Genomic DNA, 25,356 nt, shown 5'->3' with positions numbered 1-25,356 from the left:
CATTGCTGGGGTTAGGTAGTGATGGTCATAGAGACTCACAGGAAATGGTGTGGGGGAGAGGGGAGCAGCAGCCCATGCTAAGATGACATTTGCTAGTGTTTTAGGGCCCCCCACCTGCCCTGGCCTTTGGGATCACGAGTTCCATTTCATTTATGTAGAAATTGAATGCAATTTGTAGGACAAAATAATGCCCATGCTTTGTAACGCCTGTGACCCTTCCACTTCACCTCAGGTATGGCTGACCCGTGTGAAAATGAGCATTTATTTTATACTCGTTTTCGCAGATCTATTTCTGCATGGTCTATTTATTAAACCTGGAATGGCAGTAGATTGATATGAAAAACTACTGATTCAGAGTTTAATTTGGATCGAGTTCTAATTTTAAAAAAAAATACATTAACCTGACCAAATTCATAAAACCCGACACCCGCAACTTAGTTAACCCCACCAAACCTAATTATTATTATTATTGATTGATTGATTGATTGTGAGATGGATCTCTGTAATATAATTGATTGGGACTTTCCATCAAACACCAAGTCCATGTAATAATTTCTCAAAACTATACAGCTTGAAGTTCAGAAATGTTAGTCATGAAGCTTTCCACTCTAGAAGTATCGATGCATTCATTTACAATTTGCTTCACGACAAGCTATATAATCATTTACTGAAGATAAATTGTTCTTGCTATGTAAGAAGGGGGGGATGTAGCCTTTACAATCTAGAGACTATACGTAATGCTGATACACCCCCTATAACTAGATTTGGCTTTACAGTTCAACTATGGCATCTAAATGTGTGTTTATCGCAATGAAAATCTCCTAAAACTCAGTTGTCTTTCCAGTTTCTTGAGTAGATTGAAGACAATCTGGACTGTGATTGAAAGAAATCGAAAGGAGTACCTGATCCCAACAACCTCCTAGAGCTTGGCGAATCAGACAGGAGAGGTTCGTAAACTGGATTTATGTTCTTGGATTGAGTAATTGATACTGGAGCAACATCTTTCAGGATCACTCGTTGTTGTCGCTCGATATTCCCAAGAGACAATATTGGTCCACCTAAACGTTCTGCTTGCTGAAGAGTGTTGATTTTACTGGGTGCGTATGTATAACGGAAGTACTTTATAGCTAGAATTCGAACCATCCCCGCCGCAACAATGAGCTGCAAAAAACGAGTCACTTTCAGAAAAAACATATGAACTGCAGTCTGGAAAATAGTAAATACATGAATTGCCGTCTGGAAAATAGTTCCAGCCCAATTTCGAAGCTGCTCTCAGGTTTTTCAAGCTTCCAAAACAGTGTTGAATCCAGGGGTCGCTTCAAATCCCTTATAAGAGTTGATAAACTATCAAGAACTCGTTTTTGTATAGAAACTATGCCACTCTCCAATCCTTGATCTGCCAACAAACAGCATAACTGCACAGAGATTGGAAAGTGGTTCTCTCTTTGAAGTCCACTTTTGGGAGATGCTGCACTTTGGAATACCAAGTGTAATGTTTTGAAAATTGAAAAGATTGGAAAATACAATAAAGCCCTTGGAGGCTTAAAGAGAGGGTATAAATGATTGAGGGGTAGTGTGGTAATTGACCAATGGTTGATAAATATAAATAAGAAAAAAAAAAAAAAAAGAGGGATCTGAATATTGGAAGAACAAACCGTAAGAGAGAAGGGAGGAAGAAGAAGAAGAAGAGAAAATAAGGGAAAATAAGGGGAAAAGGAGAAGAGAAGTAGAGGAAATAAGTAAAAAGGTAAGATTTATGGTTTTAAGTGTATAATATGTTAAATTTCGGTTTTGATTAATTGTAGAGTTTTGAAGTTTGTATGTTGAGTTAATTGATGAATTAATTTGAAGGTTAGGAGTTGATTATTATGGGTATTTGATTAATTAGTTGATTTGGAGAGATTGAATTGAAAGATAATGATTTTGAGTTATGATTTTGTTTAAATGGTGAAATTGTGTTAGAAATAAGGGGATAACAGTAGGTGATCTGTTGAAATTCTGGGTTTGAGGTTGAAGATGACGAAAATTCAGTTTGGTCCCTCAATTTATAGAAATTGCAGTTTAGTCCCCGAACTTTGGAAATTTTACAGATTGGTCCCTGGGGGCATAAATTGAGATTCTGAACAGAACTGAGGATGATTTAAAGGCAAAATTCCAGTATAATTGATATTTTTCAGTTTGGTCCTCCAAGTTGACAAATTACGATTTGACCCCTAATATTTTAATAAAATCACATTTTGGACCTTGGGGCATAATTCAAGATTCTGGACAAAGATAAGGACGAATTATGGATAAATTTCAGTATGGTTAGGTATTTGCAGTTTGGTCCTCTAATTTTGGCAAAATTACATTTTGGTCCCTGTTTTAGAAAATTGTCGTTTTAGTCCCTAAACTTGGGAGATTAAGCCCGGTTTATTTTATGCATTGGGATCTTTTGTTTGATCTGTTTTTGAGTATATTTCATATATTTATTGTAGGTTCTCCTAACGATCCTTAATCGGATTTTCGGGTCTTTTGTCTGACATTCCTTTAGTTCAGTATTTTCCGGGTGAGTGGAATAATCTTTAATATGCATATAATATAAATAAATATGTATGTTGATTATACAATGAGTACAACTAGTAAATTTCTTGAATATTTATATATGTTGCTTTATTTTCCGAGTACTAATTTATTATTGAATTTGCACTCGCAATCTGTTAAAGTAAATTCTATTTGATATGATATACGTTTCTTTGATGATTATGTGAATATTTGTTATGCCTTGATATGGGACTTGTCAGTACTTCATGCTAACGGAGAATAGTTAGCCTGTGTGCACATAGTATTCTGTTACCTAGCTGGTGAGAGAGGCATCAGCCTGTGGCGATTGATCATCCCACAGTGGTCACCGACGGGTGTCATCTGGTCACCGACGGGTGTCATCTGGTCACCTTCGGGTGTCATCTGATCTCTGACATGTAATCCACTACGTTATAATAATATGTTACGTTATGATAACTATATGTTACGTTATGATAATATGTTTAGTAAGTATATGTATATGTATATGTATATGTATATTAAGATAAATCATCTTACAACTTATTAATATCTGAAATATCTAAAATGTATATTAAATGTTATTCCCTCACTGAGTTGGTTGAACTCACCTCTCATTTTTAATATTATTTCAGGTTCTTAGTTTCTGGGACTTTGTTGAGTGTTTCCGCTTCTTCAGTTCTGGTCGGTATGCCTTGCTTGTTCGCGAGGCTTTCCTTTCAGTTTTGTTTTGATGTCTTAGACGCTCCACTGTTACCTTGGTTTAATTAAATTTGGATTTTGACAATGTAATGAGTATTATGAATTATTATTTTTGTTTTAATAACTATCTTTTGGTTTCATCAGTATTTGAATAATATAATATTTCTGAATATTATGAGCCGCTGTGTATTTTTGAATAAATTGTTCTTTTGATATGTCCGTTCTGAGGCTTAGCGTAGGTGAGGTGTCCTTTCGACACCGCTCCTACGTTGCCGGTCACGGATCCGGGATTCGGGTCGTGACAAAGGTGGTATCAGAGCATGGTTTTATTAAAATCTCGTAATCTATTTTATTTATTTATTATTATTCAAAATTTCGTAATAAGTGGAGCATTAGAATCCGTATCGTTTTGTTTGTTGTTTTTGAAATTTTGAATTCTCATCAAGCATGTCTTCTTCCTTGTGATAAATATGCAATTTGTTTTTTTTAGAAATATGCCGAGGGCTAAACATGTAATTAATACCGATGATCAAGAGGACATTCCTATCGCTCAGCTTAGGAAGGAGAGGCGCAAAAAGAGAGTTAGAAACCCTTCACCTCAACCAATTGAAGCAGAAGTTCAAGATGAGGTTGAATTTGAGGGGGACTATGGTCTGGATGTTGGTAAGAACCAGGAGCAGGAATCCCATGATAGGGTGTCTTATACTGATAGTGCTTTGGATAAAATTGGACAGGCCATGCAGACCCTGGCTAACCTTTTAACTGAGAAAGAAAAGGAGAAGGATAAGAGTGCATCTTCGACTTCCCATACTGTGCATGGGGTGAAAGTGCCATTGGCTGAGTTCCTTAAGTTGGCACCTCCTACCTTTAAGGGTGTAGATAACTCTGAGGATCCACAACAGTTTTTAGATGCAGTGTGGCGTAGGTGTGAGGCCATGGGGTGCACGGATCATCGTGCAGTGACTTTAGCATCTTTTAGGCTAGAAGGTGAGGTGGCTGTGAACTGGTATGAGTCTAAAAGAGGTGAAAGGGCAGCTAGTTCTCCACCGATGGTGTGGAAGGAATTTTCTGAGATATTTTTGGAGCGTTTTCTACCTGAAAGTGTGAGGGAAGCTAGATCATACGAGTTTGAGAAGTTGGTTCAGGGTGACTTGACTGTGACAGAGTATGAAGTGGAATTCACGCGGTTGTCCAGGTTTGCTGGGTATTTGGTACCAACTTAGGAGAGGAAGATCAAGAGGTTTGTTCGGGGTCTTAATAGCTACCTATTCAAAGCTATTGGGGCTCATGAGTTTAAGACGTTCTCGGCCGTAGTGGATCGTGCTCGTGCTATTGAGGCACGAGAGTTAGAGGATGAATTATCAATGGGTTCGGTCAAGAGGCCCAAGGTGGAAAATCAGTTCTCTTTTCATCAGCGGTATGATACAGGTCCTAACAGGGGACAAGGAGGTCGGCAGTATCCTCATCGTTTCAATAATCTCGGTAAGTATTCAATCTTTTCTATTAAGTTTCGAGGACGAAACTTTTATAAGGTGGGGAGATTGTAATGTTTTGAAAATTGAAAAGATTGGAAAATACAATAAAGCCCTTGGAGGCTTAAAGAGAGGGTATAAATGATTGAGGGGTAGTGTGGTAATTGACCAATGGTTGATAAATATAAATAAGAAAAAAAAAAAAAAGAGGGATCTGAATATTGGAAGAACAAACCGTAAGAGAGAAGGGAGGAAGAAGAAGAAGAAGAGAAAATAAGGGAAAATAAGGGGAAAAGGAGAAGAGAAGTAGAGGAAATAAGTAAAAAGGTAAGATTTATGGTTTTAAGTGTATAATATGTTAAATTTCGGTTTTGATTAATTGTAGAGTTTTGAAGTTTGTATGTTGAGTTAATTGATGAATTAATTTGAAGGTTAGGAGTTGATTATTATGGGTATTTGATTAATTAGTTGATTTGGAGAGATTGAATTGAAAGATAATGATTTTGAGTTATGATTTTGTTTAAATGGTGAAATTGTGTTAGAAATAAGGGGATAACAGTAGGTGATCTGTTGAAATTCTGGGTTTGAGGTTGAAGATGACGAAAATTCAGTTTGGTCCCTCAATTTATAGAAATTGCAGTTTAGTCCCCGAACTTTGGAAATTTTACAGATTGGTCCCTGGGGCATAAATTGAGATTCTGAACAGAACTGAGGATGATTTAAAGGCAAAATTCCAGTATAATTGATATTTTCAGTTTGGTCCTCCAAGTTGACAAATTACGATTTGACCCCTAATATTTTAATAAAATCACATTTTGGACCTTGGGGCATAATTCAAGATTCTGGACAAAGATAAGGACGAATTATGGATAAATTTCAGTATGGTTAGGTATTTGCAGTTTGGTCCTCTAATTTTGGCAAAATTACATTTTGGTCCCTGTTTTAGAAAATTGTCGTTTTAGTCCCTAAACTTGGGAGATTAAGCCCGGTTTATTTTATGCATTGGGATCTTTTGTTTGATCTGTTTTTGAGTATATTTCATATATTTATTGTAGGTTCTCCTAACGATCCTTAATCGGATTTTCGGGTCTTTTGTCTGACATTCCTTTAGTTCAGTATTTTCCGGGTGAGTGGAATAATCTTTAATATGCATATAATATAAATAAATATGTATGTTGATTATACAATGAGTACAACTAGTAAATTTCTTGAATATTTATATATGTTGCTTTATTTTCCGAGTACTAATTTATTATTGAATTTGCACTCGCAATCTGTTAAAGTAAATTCTATTTGATATGATATACGTTTCTTTGATGATTATGTGAATATTTGTTATGCCTTGATATGGGACTTGTCAGTACTTCATGCTAACGGAGAATAGTTAGCCTGTGTGCACATAGTATTCTGTTACCTAGCTGGTGAGAGAGGCATCAGCCTGTGGCGATTGATCATCCCACAGTGGTCACCGACGGGTGTCATCTGGTCACCGACGGGTGTCATCTGGTCACCTTCGGGTGTCATCTGATCTCTGACATGTAATCCACTACGTTATAATAATATGTTACGTTATGATAACTATATGTTACGTTATGATAATATGTTTAGTAAGTATATGTATATGTATATGTATATGTATATTAAGATAAATCATCTTACAACTTATTAATATCTGAAATATCTAAAATGTATATTAAATGTTATTCCCTCACTGAGTTGGTTGAACTCACCTCTCATTTTTAATATTATTTCAGGTTCTTAGTTTCTGGGACTTTGTTGAGTGTTTCCGCTTCTTCAGTTCTGGTCGGTATGCCTTGCTTGTTCGCGAGGCTTTCCTTTCAGTTTTGTTTTGATGTCTTAGACGCTCCACTGTTACCTTGGTTTAATTAAATTTGGATTTTGACAATGTAATGAGTATTATGAATTATTATTTTTGTTTTAATAACTATCTTTTGGTTTCATCAGTATTTGAATAATATAATATTTCTGAATATTATGAGCCGCTGTGTATTTTTGAATAAATTGTTCTTTTGATATGTCCGTTCTGAGGCTTAGCGTAGGTGAGGTGTCCTTTCGACACCGCTCCTACGTTGCCGGTCACGGATCCGGGATTCGGGTCGTGACACCAAGGCTGTCATGTCACCATTCCCCAAAGAGCTGGCACATTAAGATTTTCCAAAGTACAGCAGCAGCATCCATGACATGGTGTACCGTGCTGTAATCAGTCTCTTGTAAGTGAGAGAGGGGGGAACAAGAGAGATGTGAAACGAGTTGAGAAATACATAAAATGGTTTGAAGGTGCCAACTAGTCTAGCTCATAAAATCTCACAATTGTTGCTTGGAATTTCTAACCATTTTCATCCAGAATCAAACCCATTTTCATCTGGATTGGTGACAGTTATGGAATAAAGAAGGGGCCTAAGGCTTCTGTGTGACCAATCAATTGGACCAAAAGGGAGTAGTAAAGGAACACGAATAGGGCAACCATGGAAGAGAACTTACGAATATAGTTATCCAATAAGATGGCTGTCCACATAACTGGAACATTATTGTGTACATCCCTGCCGATGGAATGACACTGACAATCCAGTTGATGACATAAAATGCAATCAAGTTCCCCCATATGGCAAGATGTTGCAAAATCGTAAATGAGCTGCACATAAGCAAAACTCAAGACAGTTAAAAAAAAATTATACAATCCCTCAATATCTTTATTAAACCATGAAAAACAGTCATTGACTTAGAATTAAAAACTGGATTAATTCCATGAGAAATGACAGATCTCTCAATAATTTCTTGGTATGATGAAGGTTGAAATATTGTCATATGCCCTTTCACTCTCTGATTTACAGAGTTCGAAAGGAAGAGCTACCTCATAAAGAAATCAACCCATGTCATCTAGGAAAAAAAAAATACAATCTTGAAAATCCCTACGAATATAACAGCTCCAAGCAGCCTTACAATCTTTCTGTCACAAATCCCAAAAAACAAGTTCATAACAAATCCTCCACCTTGTATCAGTGGATCTGCTATTCCCTAGAAATACCAACTAGATCCATACACTCTAAAAAACAGAACAACGTACACAAGCTTGCCCACTCTTGAATCACGTAACAAAGGGCATTCATGACACAAACTCTTGTGCAGCCTCTGTAATCTGCTATTTTCGTCTACGCCACATTTATTTCACTTGTCAATAAAACAAAAGAAAGTTGTCATGATTAACTCCTTGGCAAAGTTCCTGCATTTTACATTCCAAGCTAAAATCTCTAATTTATTTTACAGTTTCTTCCTCCACCAAACAAGATGGGACAACGGGAAAAATCAGGACTGGACAAGAAAAATGGTATCTTACAAACAGCTAACAATATCTCTCATCTAGGCTTTGTTATAACAATTTCTTCATAAATCTTGTTTCCAGAAACCATGTACAAGTCTTTGATCGTGTCTTCATGTAGATATGTTTCTCACAATTACAAATCTGAAGTGTGCTAAAAGTCAAATCATGTATCTTACTATTAACCATAAACCATTAACCAGCATTTAGTTTATTTAATGCCTTCAAGTTTTGATAGAAAACCTAATGTTCCTAAAATTTAAATAGGTTTCATTCATGTCCTACAGCTAGAGAAAAACTATTTTGAAACCATTAGCATAAACATTAGCATCCAAACATGGTAGAGGATTTGATTTTAACAGGCTGGTGCCTGGCAGGAAGTACAAGAGCAGCTCCTTTGCAGAAACAAGAAGCAGCTAGAGACAAGTTTTCAAACTCAAATCAGTACAGCATCCAGCTTATATTAATAAAAGACGCAACGCAAACATGACATGACTGAGACATGACTTGCACACAGTAAAAAAAAGAAATACTCACTTCCAGTACTATAATCAGCTGCCCTGGCTGCCTGCAGTCCTTCTCTCCCACTAATGCCAACCCCAATATCAGCTTGGTGTATCATTCTCACATCATTCCCACCATCACCAATTGCCAAAGTCCTATAATCACATGATTTTAAGATCTGTACAAGCTGCAAAAACAAGTTTCCATATGTCAATCAATTATCCTTTCTTAAGTGATTGGGAGAGAGACCCGAATAAACATATTATATGGACATCCACTATAATTTAGAGAAAAAATTAACCATCATGCTGTTTTTATCTCTGCTAAGGAGGGATTGCGACGAAGATATTGCACAGTGCATATTGCTTATTGATAGCATAGCAACAGAAGATATAAAGGACTAGCCTAAATCTAGGGGTTCCAAGGTAAACAAGATGGAACAGAAATAATGCTTGCAATTTTGATCGCACCAGTGACAGCAGAGGTTTTGTTTGTTTCAACAGAGGACCAATGTTTCATAATAAATTCTGCCATACAAAATGTAGGGACCTTGAGAATGATATCACCCATGTAATCAAAGCAAGGTGGTTGAAATAGAGAATCAAGATAGGAGTGCCGTGCAATCACAAAATCCTATTAGGTTGATGAAAAGATTTGAGGGAGAGGCAAGGCAATGAAAGGGAAAAGATTTCGATAAGATACGGAAACTTATACAGTTATACTTGACTAATTTGAAAACGAAATTTTTTTAAAAAAAATGATTAAATACATTAAAAAAATGGAAGAAGAGAACCTGAACTGCTCCATGAGATTTTTAGGGAGGAAATTGAGGGGAGTGTATTTCCTATTCGAAATGCGATTATCGCAGAAACAATCCTGTGTAGGCTGCGATTCATCATCGTTGATGTAGACGAACCGCTTCAGTTTCGTTGACTTTGTCATCGTACAATCACTTTATTGGTTCACATAATCAGCGACGACGACGACGACGACGCATTTCTTCTCGTAAGAACTTTGATGCTTTCTGTTCTGTAATCCGTTTTCTAAATCAGGTTAGCTCTGTGTTCTACCAGGGAAGAAGGAGATGAAGAGAGGAGTCGCTTTGAGTTGGGAAGTAGCAAAATGAGCCGTTGGAGGAAATTTCCTAATTTTGTATTATTTGGAACTTGGAAGAAGGAGACGAAAGGAATATTCCAAGTCATCCCGGACCCGATTCGGTTATGGAGCCGGTCCACATGGTAAAAGCTGTTCGGGTATAGCCATTTGGTTTGGCTTGGGTGATTAACCACCTGTTTTAAGGTTTATTTGAGTATGAGTTAAAATTGTATTTTAAAGTATTTTTTATTTAAATAATATTTTTTATTTTAAAAATTTATTTTTAACATCAACATATAATAATTTAAAAATATTAAAAATAATAATTTAAAACAAATAAAATTTTAAATTTTAAAAAAACATGACCCAACTATAAAACACACTATTAAAAGATTTGGAAAGAGGGGGATTTAGAGATATAGAATTTAGAATTATACTGAACAAAACTCTAACAACGAATTTTCTCTTAATTATTTAAATATCTATATATAGCTTATATTGTATCTAATATATATTTGTTTGTTTGTTTGTTCACTTGGTTATAACAGTATATGGACATGATCAAAATATAATATTCATTATATAAAATAAATTTTAGGTATTAAAATTATTTACATAATTATCATGTAATTTGTTTTATAAACATAACTGATCTTTCCATGTAAAATTTTTTAAACAATTCAGCTTAATATACATGTCATTTGATAAACACTTATATATTAATTTTAAATATTTTTCATACCTTAATTTATAATAATAACTATTTTTTCATAAAATAATAAGCAGATCAATAACCTAAATTAATATTTATTTTTAGTAAAGTATTAATAAAAATATTTAAAAATAATATTATGGTGCGATAAAAATCTTATAATTATAATAAATTTTTAATTTTTTTATAAAATATTATTGCTTCAAAAAACTTTATTTTAAAATTTTTAAAAAATATTATTTTAATATAATTTTATATAAACATTAATTTAAAAAACAACTCCAATCATAAATCCACTCCTCAAAGCAAAGCTTTCCCTGGGACCTAGCAGGCTAGCCTTCGTCTGATTTTACGTGACGCGTTTTGACAAGATGCGAGATCAGTGAGTGGTAGGTCCCACTGAACAGGCGGCGTTCTGGTAGATTTCGTTGTCTGTCTGAGACTCTGGGTATTAAGGACACGTCGCAATTTCCTCGCTGCTTCTCAGCGGCGTCAGTCACCGCTTCACGTGCTGTCGTGACCCCTCTCCCCTGACTTTTCAATTGCCCACTCAGTAGTCTATTACCATTTACCAGGAAATCATTTTCAAAAAAAGAAAATCATTATTTTAATTTTTTAAAAAATTAAAACAGTATTATTTTAATAAATCTAAATTAATAATTTAATTTACAACACGAGTCTTCGAATCTGATTTTTATATAAATATTTTTACGTTGTTATGTTTTGAATAGCATAGCTATTCTATTATTAGTTATAACTTAATTATATCAAATTATATGGTGTCTGAATCTAAAATATGGATGGAAAGTTTTTTTTTAATACTCATAACTTTTTGTCTTTATAGTCTCTATATTTTTTGTAATTTTAATTTTCATCAACAAGTTTATTTTTATAATATTTTAGTAAAAAAGAAAAAAGTTGCTTAAAAAATCATAAATTTATTATTTTTCAGTAAAAAATTAGTTATTTTTAAGGCCAACTAGTTTTATATTATATATATATGAGTCAGATATTACATGCATGCATGAAGCGAAGATCCACTGCACATATTCCGTTCGGGGCAGATATCGGACCCCACCGAAAGGGACAGCGGCGGCAACAACGACCCCATCTAAAATTTCTTGGGTGGTCCACCCTACCTAAAATCTGTCTCCTCTCACTCTCCTCCACGCTTCCCTCTCTTTTCCTCGAAAATTACATTAATGATTAAAGTTTCTTTAATAAAGCAGTGATAATAAAAAATCAGGCTGATAATTATATATAAAAAGATTAGGTAAACTACATTTTGACCCCTATTGTTTCCACATAATATATTTCAGTTCCAATCCTTCTATATTAGGTAGTTGGAATCGCAATTGTTAATTCAATTTTTTTTATTTTATCTTTAAGGGAGCGGAATACGTTCAAATAAAAGGAATTAGTCATGGAATATATATATATTATATATAGTCATGGAATACACCACACACACACATATATATTATGAATTCATAATATATTAATTTCCTTCCCAAAATAAAAAACAAATTAGATGGGTAATGAAAAAAATAAACAATGTAAAATTACATTTATAGGTTTCGAAAGAAAAGAAATATGAAGAAAAAAAACTAGCATAAATAAAAAAACAAATTGAAAACTTTTCAATATATGTTTATTTTGTATTTGAGTAGCATCTTTAGGTGAAATCTCAGGTTTAAATTCAAGAAAACACCATTAAAACTTTTTAGAAATTATAGATTGATCTCGAGAACAATCACGAATATAAGGACCGATGTGAGATATTATTAATATTATAGGGGCTAATTGTTGTGGCTGAAAAAGATCTTGATTGATTGCATTTAAACTGGACGGCGAAAGTACACGTGCCGTCAAGTTGTAGTCAAGACATGTACACATAATACCTTCCGTCAAGAACGGAATTCCAGGCTGGGCCCCACTACGAGCCGTCGCTTAATTATCTCGTCGATCGGTGCATCTGCCTACCACTGCCGCTAATTTATTATAGCCAACTTAAATATAATATTATATTCCCCCTTAGTCTTATCTTTATTTATTTTTTTAATCCATGCATGTCCCCAGAAAGTAAAGTTCGTAAATATTTTTCATAAAGGAGAACCTTTGCTGAAATGGTCAACAATCACTACAGGTCCAATGCATCTAACTAAGGAAGCAATCTTTGGATATTTTTCAAAAATAATAAGATTATGTGTAATTCTCGTGAATTTGGTTTTTTTTAAATTTGGTTATAAAAGGCTTAATTTATAAGTGTTTTTAGATATTTATATAAATAAAGAGGAAATCAATAAAATATTTATTTATCTTTTAAATTGTCTTCCAAAGCTGATTTTTCCCTTTTTTTTTTTTTTGAGAATTTAATTCCATCTCACCTGTTGCAATTCAAGTCAAATCAAATCCATCTTGATGCTTAAATCATTGAGCCACTAGATGCATAGAGAAAGACCCCAGAAATAAATAAAAAAAAGGGGGATTGAAAATTATCAGCAATTGAAGTAATTTGTGAGCTTACAACACAAAACAACTAGGAAGAGAATTATGATTATATCTCTGTAGTTGCAAAATCATGATCCTAGTAATTTACTTACATTAGATTACGATGACCCATTAAACGAGATCATCACTTCTCTCTTTAAGATGTAAAATTAGCTGGAAAAAAAATTATTCCCCTGAATAATCTCAAAAAAAATTAAATAATTATCAATCAAGCATCAGCTGGTGGAGGCAGGTTAAGATCAAGATCAAGAATTGAACTCCTTGGCTTAAAATCAATCACAGATGATGAATCCGAGTCACTATGGGCCCCGCCCTCGAGACCCACCGGGTCAAACCGTACAGGGAAACGCTGAACCACAAACTCAGGCTTAACACCATCAAGAAACCAGACAGGACCAACAGCGTTTACATTCGGCTGCTGCTGCTGGAACACGAAGGGAAACCTCCCCATCCCCATCCCCACAACCCCACCAACCTGGCGAGTTACATCACGCGCCACCGCAGAAACCACCGGGGAGCTTGACGACTCAACGGTGCTGCTCTGGCTAGAGCTCTGCTTCTCATCGTCATAACCAACCACCTTCTCCGCTAATGGAAAGTTGGTCTTCGCCTTAGCACCACGATACTCACGCGCCGCCTTATCATAGGCCCTTGCAGCCTCCACTGCCGTGTCAAACGTGCCCAACCAAACCCGGCTTTTCTTCCCGGGATCCCTTATCTCAGCAGCATACCTCCCCCATGGCCTCTTCCTCACTCCCCTGTAATGGATTTCCTTCTTATCATGATCACCACTTGCTTTCTTCAAGGAACCATTGTCATCATTACCATTAAGCTTCTTGGGTGCCATTTTCTTGAATCTCAACGACGGAAACAATCTAAGAAGATATCTTAGATTGCAATAGAGGAGCCAACGAAGCAAGTAGACACTAGAAAGCAAATAAATAGTCTCCTGAAAATATGAAGTGAAGGTTAGGGTCCAGGGGGCGGTGTGCTTTGGAGAGGAAGGGGTGGGGGGTGGGATTTATAAGGAGTCTAGTCAATGAAAGGTTTGACTGAGAGGAATGGGTTGCGCCGCCCAAGAGAAAGAGAGAGGAAGAAACAGATAAGAAACGACAATGTTATAAGGGTTACGTGGAACACGGGAATTTCGAGATAAGTGGGCGTTTTGTCAGTGATGTGCCGGCTTTTGATAACGGGGCCGTTATCACGGCTTGAATTAACTGTATTATGTGTCCATCAGTCTCTAAAAGCATAGATTTGAAAAACTATATTTTCTTTTTTTAGATAAATATTATCTTAGTAGATTAATGCCTTGTCTTGGATAAATGGGTAATAAATTTATGAAGCTTAAAAGACTAGATTCTTTCACTTCGTTTAACAAAGAGAAAATCTAGCCATTATATTTATCTAAAACATAAAAAAAAAATAAAGAAAATTCAATAGCTATTTTAAAATTATTAAAAATTATTTTTTATACCGAAAATACTCTAAAAAAATTAACTAAAAACAGAATTCTTGTCAAACAGTTCGTTGGATGCTAAACGAGAGACAGCAATCATCCACCGCATCGCCGTCTCAAACAGTAACACAGCCTTTGGCATCGCTCTCTTGACGGTCAGTTCAGTGAGAGTAGACACCAACCATTAAAATATTGACACGCGTCCATGTCTTCTGCTTGACGCGTCCCCGAATATCTGTCAACAAATAGCCGCGTTGCTGCCATCATTTACCGTCGCTTATTTACGTGACCGTATTCTCCACCTTGGCTGCTTTCAAATATTCCTTTATAAGCGCGTGATTTCACCCTGCAAAACCTGCATGGATACTGAGATCGTGTCCGGATCCATTTATGTATTGTCCGGAAACTTGTTAATTTTAAAAAATTATTTTTAATATTATTATATAAAAATATTAAACAAAATCATGCAGTTTCAATTATAATAAAAAAGCCTCTTAAAATTTGGGTTAGATATTGAGAATTTATTCAAGTTAAAGTTAACTTAAGTTTTGATTTTAAAAAAAAATATTATTTAAATAAAAAATTTATATTTTTCACCAACTAGATTTTATTCAATTGATCATTAAATTAACTTGTCAAGTTAGGTTGAATCATGTATCTAGGTTTATTTATTGTCGCATCTGCATTATTTATGATTTGCAAAATCTTAGGATTAAATATATAAATATATTTTATTGAAGAGATATAGATATAAAATAAGTATATTTGTGAATTTTAAATTAAATTTCAGTATTTTATAAATAAAAAACACATAAACATTCACTTTTAGTTATTCATTATTTTTGAATTTTATGTCATGAGATAATAATTAAACACCATTATAGTAATACAGTGATATTAATTGTGTGTTTGATAGAGTGATGTATAATATTTTTTTAAAAAATAATTTTAGTTTAAAAATATATATTATAAATAATATATATATATATATATTTGTTTTTAACATGAATATATTAAAAATATTTAAAAATTTAATTTAATATATATTTTTAAAACCTATTTAAAATTTACTGCCCTTCTAGACACTACATGCTTACATCATGTATGCGCAACAAGGCGTACCTTCTGAAGGAAAGAGGGTGGTCAAAGAGCGCGTAGAGATTAGATGGTGCTTGTTAGGAGGCAATCTTCGCGTAATTTGACTAATGAAAGAGTGTAAATTGGTTAACAAGATAAAAACAAATATTATAAATTATAAATGGATGCGAGCTTTCATGCACTTGAATTTGAGGGTCTTGCGTGTGATGCTTAGACAATAATTGAATCCATAACATTATATTAAAATGCCCCTTTCATGCAAAATTCATGTCCACTTCTGCCGCATTTTTTTGTTTGGTAGGTGTTATTTTTTAAAATATTTTTTATTTAAAAATATATTAAAATAATTTATTTTTAATATCAGTATATTAAAAATATTTTAAAATACTAAAAAATATTTAACTTCAAGCAATATTTCTTAGAGAAGCTTATTTATTTAGCATGGTCAGTCAATCAGGTGATACCCCAAAAGTTGTCTCCAGAGATGATCTTTCTCTGTTGAGATCCAAAACTACCCCAAGTTGAAAGCCCCGAGGACCTGGATATTCGTCGCGTTGTATCGATGTTCATTTTTCATGTCGAACTTTGAGAGCTGAGTTTGTTTGTCAATCAATCTCGGTAGTTCAAATAGAGCAATATTAATGGAGACTTTACTGACTAGGTGCTGGCCAACAACATTTTTGACAAAAAAACAGATTCAATCTTAATTCCAAACGGCCACTTAAAAGGCATTAGAGAGTATTCATGTTTGATATTGTGATAGGTATTTAATAATTTTTTAAAAGATTGTTTTCAATAAGAAAGTCGCACAAACAAAACGGTGTTAAGACTAGTTTATAGCATGACAATTCATGATCCCTAAACCACTTAAATAATAAATAATTGATTTCAAGTTTTTATTTATTTATTTTGTTATTCATGTTTTTTTATAAAATTTCTTTTATACTAGAAAGTACCAGTTATACTCAAACTTGAGTGATGTATTAAAAATAATTTAATAGGATATTCTTAACACAACTTTTGTATCAACAAAAAAAAATATTAAGGTCTACATTGAAGCACACTACCTATTTTTGGAATTGATATTTAAATATGAGTTTGTTTTTGTTAGCATAGCACAGTTTAAAAAAAATAAGAAATTACTAATTATCTTGTAGGTGATTTCAGTAATAGAATTTGAGATTAAAATATTTATTTTTCGTGTAATCTTAGGATTCAAATCTTATAATTGCTAATATGATAATAGCTATTGAAGGTTTACATAATCGTTAATTTCAAAGACTCGTGGGATTAAGTTAAGGTATGTGTAAGTTAGTCTGGACAACTCATTAAAAAAAAAAAAGAAAAGAAAAGATAAGGAAATTGCTTTCATTCACCCCAAACTAAAGAGACTTTGTGATTACCAAATCAGACTTGACAATGCATGGAGGCTGCTTCGTGTCCTTGTTCGTGCAGATCAAGATAACTACTATATGAAAGATAATCCCCAGCTGTTAGCTCTTGGAATTCTTGTATATGTCATCTTTAGTACCCTTTAAATGCTCTGTTTTTTTTTTTTTTTTTCCTCTGTAAACTTATTGGATTGTATGCTAATGTTCTTCTCAAGGAATAACGCTAGGACAAAACTCAAAATCTTTCTCATATTTATAGATTTTCTTATGTTTTTACAGTTCAACCTGCTTTTCTAAACTATATATGTTTTACCTATAAAATCTTATATTAATATTTTTTTAGGGTTTTTTTTTTATATTTTTATAAGCTTATGTTAAAAAATATGAGAAAATATTTTTTTTTTTTCTTTTCGAAAACACCTTTATTACAAATTCCAATTAACAAGTAACAAACCATGGCTAATGCAAAAAAAAGAAAGAAAGAAGCTTTTTAAAGGTGAGAATCAACCCTGACTAGATGAGTCAAAGACACATCCTCTTCTGACTCATCAATCAATCGATAATTAATTTTTTTGAAAACTTTTTATACCAAAAAGTCCAGAACTTTCGTAAATGAAGAAAAATTAAAAAATCAAATTAATTTCTTTTAAATTAAAAAAAAAATTTACAAAATAAAACATACACTTAATTATAGTTTAATAATGCACGGACAGAGTTTAGATCAGAATTTCGTGAGTTTAAAAATAAATTATTGGGAAATTGAAATAAAATGTACAAACTTGCTAAAAAAAGATATATTTGTAAATTAATTAATTCCTCTAGAACATTCATAGTCGTCGAGATAACCTTGATTTCTTGAATAGAACAAGCAAAAGATAATACCATTATCTTTATTGCCATGAATTTTCTTGTTAGTCCTGTGCTAGCTTTGATTTGGTCACATGCCCGGGAGCTCCACAAAACCAAGACCTTTCTAGAATGGTCTAATGAATTTCTGCTCCTTTCATGGACTCTTCTAAACCCTTCATAGTCTGAACCATACCGGAAAAGAGCCCTAACTCTCAACCGTACCGGACCTGAGCCTTCATATACCCTCCACTGATATCATTTACCGGTCGTCACAGTTCAAGCATGGCCATGTATATGCTCTTACTGGATTAATGTGGACAGCTATTATATTTGGTGCAGCTGCTGGGCTGAAAAACAGGCCCCGGGTCACATTTGCCATTGAGCCACAGTCTCTTGAACAAGGCCTCTCAGGAGCACCGACTATTGTATTAATTTTTCTGTTTTTAAAATTATTAAAAAAACATCAATATTTTTTTAAAATAAATATATATTTAAAAATATAAAAACAAAAACTGCCTTAGTTCCAACCTATCAGGAGCACCGACTATTGCCCAGCAGTCACCGTCAAAAGAGGATGTTTAGAAGTGTGGTTGTTGTTGTTTTTTAAAATGTTTTTTCACTCATAAAAAGATATCAATAATATATTTTTTATTTTTTAAAAATTATTTTTGATATCAACACATTAAAATAATTTAAAAACATCAAAAATATATTAATTTAAAAAAAAATTTAAATTTTTTTAAAAAGTATTTTTTCACTACAACATCAAACACTCCGAAACGTGAGCATGCAAACCTAGTACCAACAACACAACAGTACATGCACTGTTTCTTGTGCTTCTTTCTCTCGCAACTTCACTTCAGAAAAACATGAAATGGAGGGAAAATTAAAGAAATTTGGTTTTGAAGACAGCGAAAAGATAAAAAAAGCTCCACCAAGTTACAGCATTAAAGGTGTTGTCAGCTTTCTGAATGAAATTACCAATAAAGATGATCACAGGCCTGCGATTTCTCTTGGCTTGGGCGATCCCTCTCATTTCAAGTGCTTTAGGACTACTGCTATAGCTGAAGATGCCGTAATTGAAGCTATCCGTTCTGCTAAATTCAACTCTTATGCTCCTACCGGTGGTATTTTCCCCGCAAGAAAGTAGGTGTTAGCCAGTCATGTTTTTCCTTGAGATATATCCGTTCTTTAATTTATTTTATTATTTAAGATAATTTGATATTTTATTAATCTTAATTTAGAAATCCATAATTAAACCAATTAGGTGGATGTTGCCTTAATATGATTGTAACTGGATTGAAATCAATATAAACAAAGAACATCAACCTAATTCATTAGCTAGTTAATTTTATGACATTCTTAACAAAATTCTAAGCTGCTAATCTCTTTTGTGTTAAAAGGGCTATTGCAGAACACCTTTCCAATGATCTTCCTTACCAGTTATCGCCAGAAGATATCTATGTGACTGCTGGTTGCAAACAGGCCATGGAAGTGACGGTGAAAGTCCTTGCTAGACCAGAAGCCAATATTCTGTTGCCAAGGCCTGGTTACAGAACTTATGAAACTTTTGCAAATCTTCATCACTTGGAATTCAGACTTTTTGATCTTCTTCCCGAAAGAGGCTGGGAGGTTGATCTAGATGCTGTTGAAGCTATTGCAGATGAGAACACCATTGCCATGGTTATAATAAATCCTGGAAATCCTTGTGGAAGTGTTTATTCATATGAACATTTGAGTAAGGTAAACTAACCTATAACTTCAGGGTGCTGTCTTTTATGCTGGTTCTAGCTTTCACGTGCTTTTGTTGATCTTGTTATGTCGTAGATTGCGGACACTGCAAGAAAGCTTGGGATTCTTGTGATTGCTGATGAAGTATATGGTCATGTTACTTTTGGGAGCAAGCCATTTGTGCCCATGGGTGTTTTTGGATCAACTGTGCCTGTTATTACCCTTGGATCCATATCGAAAAGATGGATGGTTCCCGGTTGGCGACTTGGATGGCTAGTAACAAGTGATCCCACTGGTTTACTTCAAAAATGTGGGGTAAGCTCTTCAGGCTTATAACCTTCATCCAATCAATCATTTAATATATGCTATTATGATTCTATATATGCAACTTATTTAGATGATAAAGATATATAGCTTGTAGAAATTGTTGCTTGATATACCATGTTACCGTATTCACTACTTGTTTTCTTCTCAGATCGCTGATTCCATTGAGAATGTTCTCAATCCTGCCCCTTTTTCGCCGACCTTTATTCAGGTTTGCAATCTTAAACTGCTACTTGCATGAAGATAATGGGAAATTAACATCTTAGTCTGAGAATCTCTTAACTATGATACGAAACTTCGCAAGGAAGAGCAGTAAAGTTCTAATGAATCACTGTCAAATAGACAGTGATGTTTAGTATCATGGTCAGACAAGCTTTTTTTAAAAAAAACATTTTAAGCTGAGTTCTGATGGTCTGCTCCATATGTGTTGGTAAATTTTTATGTTGCTTTGGTGTCAGGCCGCTGTTCCTGAAATCCTTGAGAAAACAACAGAGGAGTTCTTTTCAAAAACTATAAACATTCTTGGAGCAGCTTCAGCCTTCTGTTACGATAAACTGAAGGAGATACCGTGCATTACTTGCCCACAAAGGGCAGAAGGAGCCATGTTTGTTTTGGTAAAGACAGAAACTAACAGCTTTCATATGATCTAATCTTGTTTTTTAGTGAAAAACATGATCACAATGTGTTCCTGCAGGTGAAGCTTAACCTTTCACTTCTTGAAGACATCGAAGATGACATGGAGTTCTGTCTGAAGCTAGCTAAAGAGGAATCTCTCGTCATTTTACCAGGTGAGCACCAAGTTAGAAATATCCACTTCCTGTCTGTTCCTTCTGCTGGTAATTTTAATGACCTCGTGATGAACAACTTAGGGATGCTGTAAGAATTACCATGGAGAGATTCCCTGACGAGATATATTGCTTGCAGGGGTGACTGTGGGACTAAAGAATTGGCTCCGCATAACATTTTCAGTTGAACAATCATCTCTTGAAGATGGTCTTGGAAGGTTAAGGTCCTTCTGTGGGAGACATGCGAAGAAACCATAGCTTAGCAGGATAAACTGCTGTTCATCAGCAAATTTACGTTACCTGTTTATGCTGTTAAGAAATTGAAATAAAGAAACATCGTCTGTAGCTAAGGTAGGTGACTTCATGGGCAACTATTTCAAGTTCTTCTGAATGAAGACCATCAATTTCTTTGTTAAACTATTCATCATTTGCAATTTGGATAGCTATCTCTGTCATTATCTGGTTCATGAATCCATGACAGATACATGTGCAAAGTACTCCTCCAAGATCCTTACTCATATGAATCCAAACATAAATACAAATTTTTTATATTGACTCAATCAAAGTTCTACACAACATTTGATATTATAAACTATAGTCCATAATTTAAATCAATATCTTAACACAGAAAGTTAATAGAAATTATATAATTATAGAGCTCTAACTAGATATAATAGAACAACATTAATTACAAATAAAAAAAACAAGTCCTAAAAATCCAACAAAAATAAAATGTTAACGAAGCTTTAAACCTAAAAAGAGTAAATAATAACAGAATAAGTGTGATAATTCAATGAATAAATAAGTTTGGTGTGTATATATATATATATATATATATACACGCAAGCTTGGCTTATGTGTTTACACGAGAGTTTCACAAGCAGGTTATAACAAAAAAAAATATATATATATATATATCATAAGGTAAGGCTTATTAGAAAATCAAAATATAATAAACATGACACTTTAAACTATGAGATGATTAGTTGTTACAGGTTGATGACTTCCCTGACCAACTAGCATTCAAATACGATATACACAAAGATTAACACTACCTTGATTGTATGGGTATTCTGATTGGCATATCATAATCAAACAAAACAGAATTATATCTTATAGGCTTAACTTATACAATGGCTCATATAAAGGAATCAATCTCAATAAATAATCATAGATAAGAGATAATAATTAAATAATATATAAATTACCAAGAAGCATGATCAATTTTTTATTAATAATTCAAATATTTATACTACTCCTCCAGTATATGAAATATTGTCCACCCATATAAATCAAAAGTAGTTAGGACTCAAAAGTAGATATGGATGGAAGTGCTACTAATGCCTAGCAGGAAAAATATCAGGAATATCTGAATATAAAAAAAATATACTAAAAAATAACTTGAAGCAGAAAACATAAGCGATTGCATTTATAAGATTTGAGACTAGAACATAAATATAAAAGAATCATTTATTTTCTAAACCGATCTGCTTGATCAATCTCAAATATTTTTTAAACTTTTTGAACAAAAAAGAATCATTTATCTTGTTTTGCTAGGTTAACTGGTTGATCAAAACTTACCAATCAGTCAACCAAAATCATCAGACAAATTGATCGATCGAATTCAAATAGTTCAACTGGTCAACCGGTTAATTAGAATTTTAGAACCTCAATCCATTAATCTCTCATAGATCTCCAAAAATCTAACACGAATCTCAAAAATCCAAAATAATCACCCTTTTAACATTTCAATTAAATCATGAATCTAAAAAAAAAAAATAAACTTTAAAATCCTAAATTTTAACAAAACCAGATTCAAAGCTAATTACCACATGTTAAAATATATATTTTACCTTAAATACTTAGTTTCTAATTACCACGATCACATGTTAAAACATATATCTCACCTTAAACACTTAGTTTCTCCTATCCTTTTCACTTTCCTTTCTCTTCTTCTTTTTTTTCTTTCTCTCATTCTAGTTCTCTCTCTCTCTCTCTAATTTCAGATTCTTTTTTTTTTAACCCATCCTATTTATTATTATCAATTGGTTGTGCAATTACCTCAATTCCTCTTATTCTTTTACACCTCAAATCTAATCCGCCAAGGGTATTGTTGCCATCTCCTATTAAAGTTCTCTTTCATTTCACAATATTACAACCTCCATTTATTTGCGTTTGCCATTGTCTTATGTCATTACTGGACATGCAAACTTATTTGTTACTTTAACCGTGGACTTGTAATAAAATGGCAAGAAGCCAAAATGGTGGTTTCCCAAACTTTGTCTCCTTCCGAACATGGAAGATAACCCAAGAAATTGTTTAAAACTGGTTCCTATCTCTTGAAATTTAGTCACCAAAAGAAGAATGCCATGGGCACAAATGTGCTCAAGACAGAAACACCAACCAGCATTGATGATGCTGTGTTCTTTTTAAAAGAAAATTTCAATGAAGGTGATCACAGGCCTGCAATTTCTTTTGGTTTTGGCGATCCCTCTTGTTTCGAGTGCTTCAGGACCACTCCTATAGCTGAAGATGCCATAGTTGAAGCTGTTCGTTCAGCTAAATTCAATTCTTATGCTCCTACTGGTGGTATTCTTCCTGCAAGGAGGTAGGTGTTGGCCAGATCATGAATTTCTTTGTGCACACTTTGTTGTTGAGATATATCAATTCGTAGTTTTGGTTTTCATTGCGAGATAATTTGATGTTTGGTTAATCTTTCTCAATTATCATTCTACATAAACGATGCATATATCTCTAGTTTTTCTCTCCTGGTAAAAGGGCTGTTGCAGACTATCTCTCTCGCGATCTTCCTTACCGGTTATCACCAGATGATGTCTATCTCACCCTTGGTTGCAACCAAGCTGCAGAAATCACAATTAAAGTCCTAGCTCGGCCCGGAGCCAATATTCTGCTTCCAAGACCTGGTTATCCAGATGTTGAAACTTATGCAATTTTTAACAACCTAGAAATTAGGCAGTTTGATCTTCTCCCGGAGAGAGGCTGGGAGGTTGATCTAGATGCTGTTGAAGCTATCTCAGATGAGAACACCATTGCTATGGTTATAATCAATCCTGGAAATCCTTCTGGAAGTGTTTATACATACAATCATTTGAATAAGGTGAAGTAATCATTAATAACATGGGACCTGAATCCTGAAATAAAGACTATCTTTTATGCTTGGCTGGTAATTGATCTTGTTATATGGTAGATTGCGGAGACTGCAAGAAAGCTTGGGATTCTTGTGATTGCTGATGAAGTTTATGGCCATCTTGTTTATGGGAGTAGTCCATTTGTGCCCATGAGTTTGTTTGCCACAATTGTACCTGTTTTTACTCTTGGATCTGTATCAAAAAGATGGATGATTCCCGGTTGGGGGCTTGGTTGGCTAGTGACTTGTGATCCAAGTGGATTGCTTCGAAAGGATGAGGTAAAGGCTTAATTAAAGCTGATAACACTTATCAAATCACTTGATATCATGACTTCTAATCTGATACCTTACAGAAACTACTGCTTGACATATGATGTGAACCTATTCTTCACTTGTTTATTCTCAGATTGCCGAGTCCATTAACAAACTTCTTGTCTACTCGCCTTTCCCACCAACCTTGATTCAGGTTTGCAGATTTTGACCTTCATGAACATAATGAGACTAGTTTATCTGTGGATCTTTACTGCAATACTCATTACTCGACTATTAACAAAAAAAAAATACTCATTACTGTAAACTTATTCACATTTTAAATTGAATTCTGATAGTGTGATTTTTTTTCCCTTTGCCTGCTCCAATACATAGCTTTAACTTTTGATGTTGTCTCGGCATCAGGGTGCTATTCCTCAAATCCTAGAGAAAACAACACAGGATTTCTTCTCAAAAACTACCAACATCCTCAGGAAAAATTTGGACATTTGTTATGATAAACTGAAGGAGATCCCATGCATAATGATCCCACAAAAGCCTGAAGGAGCATTTTTTGCTATGGTAAAGACATAAACCAAGAGCTTCTTTTGAGCTATTAGTTTGTTAGTCGTTGACATGATCACTATTTGTGCTTGCAGGTTAAGCTTAACTTGTTGCTCCTCGAGGATATTGAAGATGACATGGAGTTCTGTCTCAAGCTAGCTAAAGAGGAATCTCTCATTATTTTACCAGGTGATCACCAAGCTAGAACTATCTACTTCCTGTCTGTTACTTCTGCTAGTAATTTCGATAACCTATGCTATTAACGACCAGACTCTAGAGGTTTGCTTGAAGGTTACCGCAGAGATACCATAACAGAACAAATTTCCATGCAGGGGTGACTGTGGGGCTGAAGAATTGGCTACGCGTGACATTTGCAGTTGAGTACTCATCTCTTGAAGATGGTCTTGGAAGGTTAAAGTCCTTCTGCCAGAGACATGCCAAGAAATATAGTTTAACAGGATCAACAGCAGCTGATCAGCAAATTCATGTTGAACATTAGACCTTAATCATGTTGTTAAGAAATTGAAATAAACATGTTTACAATATTATTGTAAGAAAGGCAAGTGACTTCCTATATGGACAGTTATTTTAAGTTCCGATGAATCAAGGTAGATGGTTATGGGTGGATTAAGCTGAATGGGTAGCTTTTGCCACCCATAAATGCGAGCAATGAGCCATTGTCTTTCCTCTCTAAGGAGGTTGATGGAACATTGAAGGATGTGATGAATGTGGTGTTAGGATGAAAAATTCTTGCTGTTTTCACAATATGTTGTACAAACTTAGGTTTCTCCATTTTCGGTAGATGAGTGTTTGATTAAACTAATAAAAATTAACTCTATCTTATGAAATTGATTTCAAATGTAGATAGATTTTTTCACTAACAT

At 34.1% G+C, this 25,356-nt stretch overlaps 4 protein-coding genes and 1 non-coding gene across 11 annotated transcripts; 3 read left to right on the top strand and 2 right to left on the bottom strand.

Moving 5' to 3' along the window:
* Positions 1-503: 503 nt before the first annotated feature.
* LOC118059580 (uncharacterized) lies at positions 504-9,700 on the bottom strand. The gene is made up of 4 exons (XR_004689329.2): positions 9,350-9,700; positions 8,590-8,743; positions 7,218-7,368; positions 504-1,161 (listed from the first exon to the last, which is right to left on the bottom strand). It is a non-coding gene; the product is annotated as an uncharacterized protein (transcript).
* Positions 1,471-6,716, top strand: LOC118059579 (uncharacterized). Of its 6 annotated transcripts, none has more exons than XM_073410422.1 (4): positions 1,471-1,747; positions 2,478-2,548; positions 3,177-3,225; positions 3,734-4,928. In XM_073410422.1, the coding sequence occupies exon 4, from the start codon at positions 3,738-3,740 to the stop codon at positions 4,464-4,466; it is 729 nt and encodes a 242-aa protein (XP_073266523.1). In that variant the 5' UTR covers positions 1,471-1,747; positions 2,478-2,548; positions 3,177-3,225; positions 3,734-3,737; the 3' UTR covers positions 4,467-4,928. The 6 variants fall into 6 exon arrangements, 5 of the variants coding, with proteins under 5 accessions (XP_073266523.1, XP_034928369.1, XP_073266521.1 ...); XR_012170329.1 differs by lacking the exons at positions 3,177-3,225; positions 3,734-4,928 and adding exons at positions 5,771-5,841; positions 6,470-6,716 and having other exon boundaries at positions 1,476-1,747; XM_035072478.2 differs by lacking the exon at positions 3,177-3,225.
* A 3,132-nt stretch (positions 9,701-12,832) lies between the features above and the next one.
* On the bottom strand, positions 12,833-13,881 carry LOC118059578 (ethylene-responsive transcription factor 4-like). The gene has a single exon (XM_035072474.2). It carries the CDS (start codon positions 13,719-13,721, stop codon positions 13,083-13,085), a length of 639 nt encoding a protein of 212 aa, XP_034928365.1. The 5' UTR covers positions 13,722-13,881; the 3' UTR covers positions 12,833-13,082.
* A 4,571-nt stretch (positions 13,882-18,452) lies between these two features.
* On the top strand, positions 18,453-20,945 carry LOC118059577 (probable aminotransferase TAT2). Its single transcript, XM_035072473.2, has 7 exons — positions 18,453-18,817; positions 19,075-19,414; positions 19,499-19,717; positions 19,878-19,937; positions 20,185-20,340; positions 20,421-20,514; positions 20,651-20,945. Exons 1-7 carry the CDS (start codon positions 18,546-18,548, stop codon positions 20,767-20,769), a joined length of 1,260 nt encoding a protein of 419 aa, XP_034928364.1. The 5' UTR covers positions 18,453-18,545; the 3' UTR covers positions 20,770-20,945.
* Positions 20,946-22,724: 1,779 nt separating this feature from the next.
* Positions 22,725-25,331, top strand: LOC118059576 (probable aminotransferase TAT2). Of its 2 annotated transcripts, none has more exons than XM_035072472.2 (7): positions 22,725-23,119; positions 23,290-23,629; positions 23,720-23,938; positions 24,066-24,125; positions 24,335-24,490; positions 24,568-24,661; positions 24,743-25,046. In XM_035072472.2, exons 1-7 carry the CDS (start codon positions 22,881-22,883, stop codon positions 24,808-24,810), a joined length of 1,176 nt encoding a protein of 391 aa, XP_034928363.1. In that variant the 5' UTR covers positions 22,725-22,880; the 3' UTR covers positions 24,811-25,046. The 2 variants fall into 2 exon arrangements, with proteins under 2 accessions (XP_034928363.1, XP_034928362.1); XM_035072471.2 differs by having other exon boundaries at positions 22,729-23,119; positions 24,805-25,331.
* Positions 25,332-25,356: the final 25 nt, after the last annotated feature.

The sequence above is a fragment of the Populus alba genome, chromosome 7 (genome assembly GCF_005239225.2).
Source record: "Populus alba chromosome 7, ASM523922v2, whole genome shotgun sequence".
Lineage (NCBI taxonomy): Eukaryota > Viridiplantae > Streptophyta > Magnoliopsida > Malpighiales > Salicaceae > Populus > Populus alba.
Note: the sequence above shows the minus strand (reverse complement) of the source record. Positions and strands in the feature narration are given on the sequence as shown.

Excerpts from the sequence above, each read along its gene's own strand:
- LOC118059579 (XM_073410421.1), top strand. The coding sequence starts at position 3,714 with ATGCAATTTGTTTTTTTTAGAAATATGCCGAGGGCTAAACATGTAATT.
- LOC118059578 (XM_035072474.2), bottom strand. The coding sequence starts at position 13,721 with ATGGCACCCAAGAAGCTTAATGGTAATGATGACAATGGTTCCTTGAAG.
- LOC118059576 (XM_035072471.2), top strand. The coding sequence starts at position 22,881 with ATGGGCACAAATGTGCTCAAGACAGAAACACCAACCAGCATTGATGAT. Across the intron at positions 23,120-23,289 it reads GGTATTCTTCCTGCAAGGAG|GGCTGTTGCAGACTATCTCT; the intron begins GTAGGTGTTGGC and ends TCCTGGTAAAAG. Across the intron at positions 23,630-23,719 it reads CATACAATCATTTGAATAAG|ATTGCGGAGACTGCAAGAAA; the intron begins GTGAAGTAATCA and ends GTTATATGGTAG.
- LOC118059577 (XM_035072473.2), top strand. The coding sequence starts at position 18,546 with ATGGAGGGAAAATTAAAGAAATTTGGTTTTGAAGACAGCGAAAAGATA. Across the intron at positions 18,818-19,074 it reads GGTATTTTCCCCGCAAGAAA|GGCTATTGCAGAACACCTTT; the intron begins GTAGGTGTTAGC and ends TTGTGTTAAAAG. Across the intron at positions 20,341-20,420 it reads AAGGAGCCATGTTTGTTTTG|GTGAAGCTTAACCTTTCACT; the intron begins GTAAAGACAGAA and ends GTGTTCCTGCAG.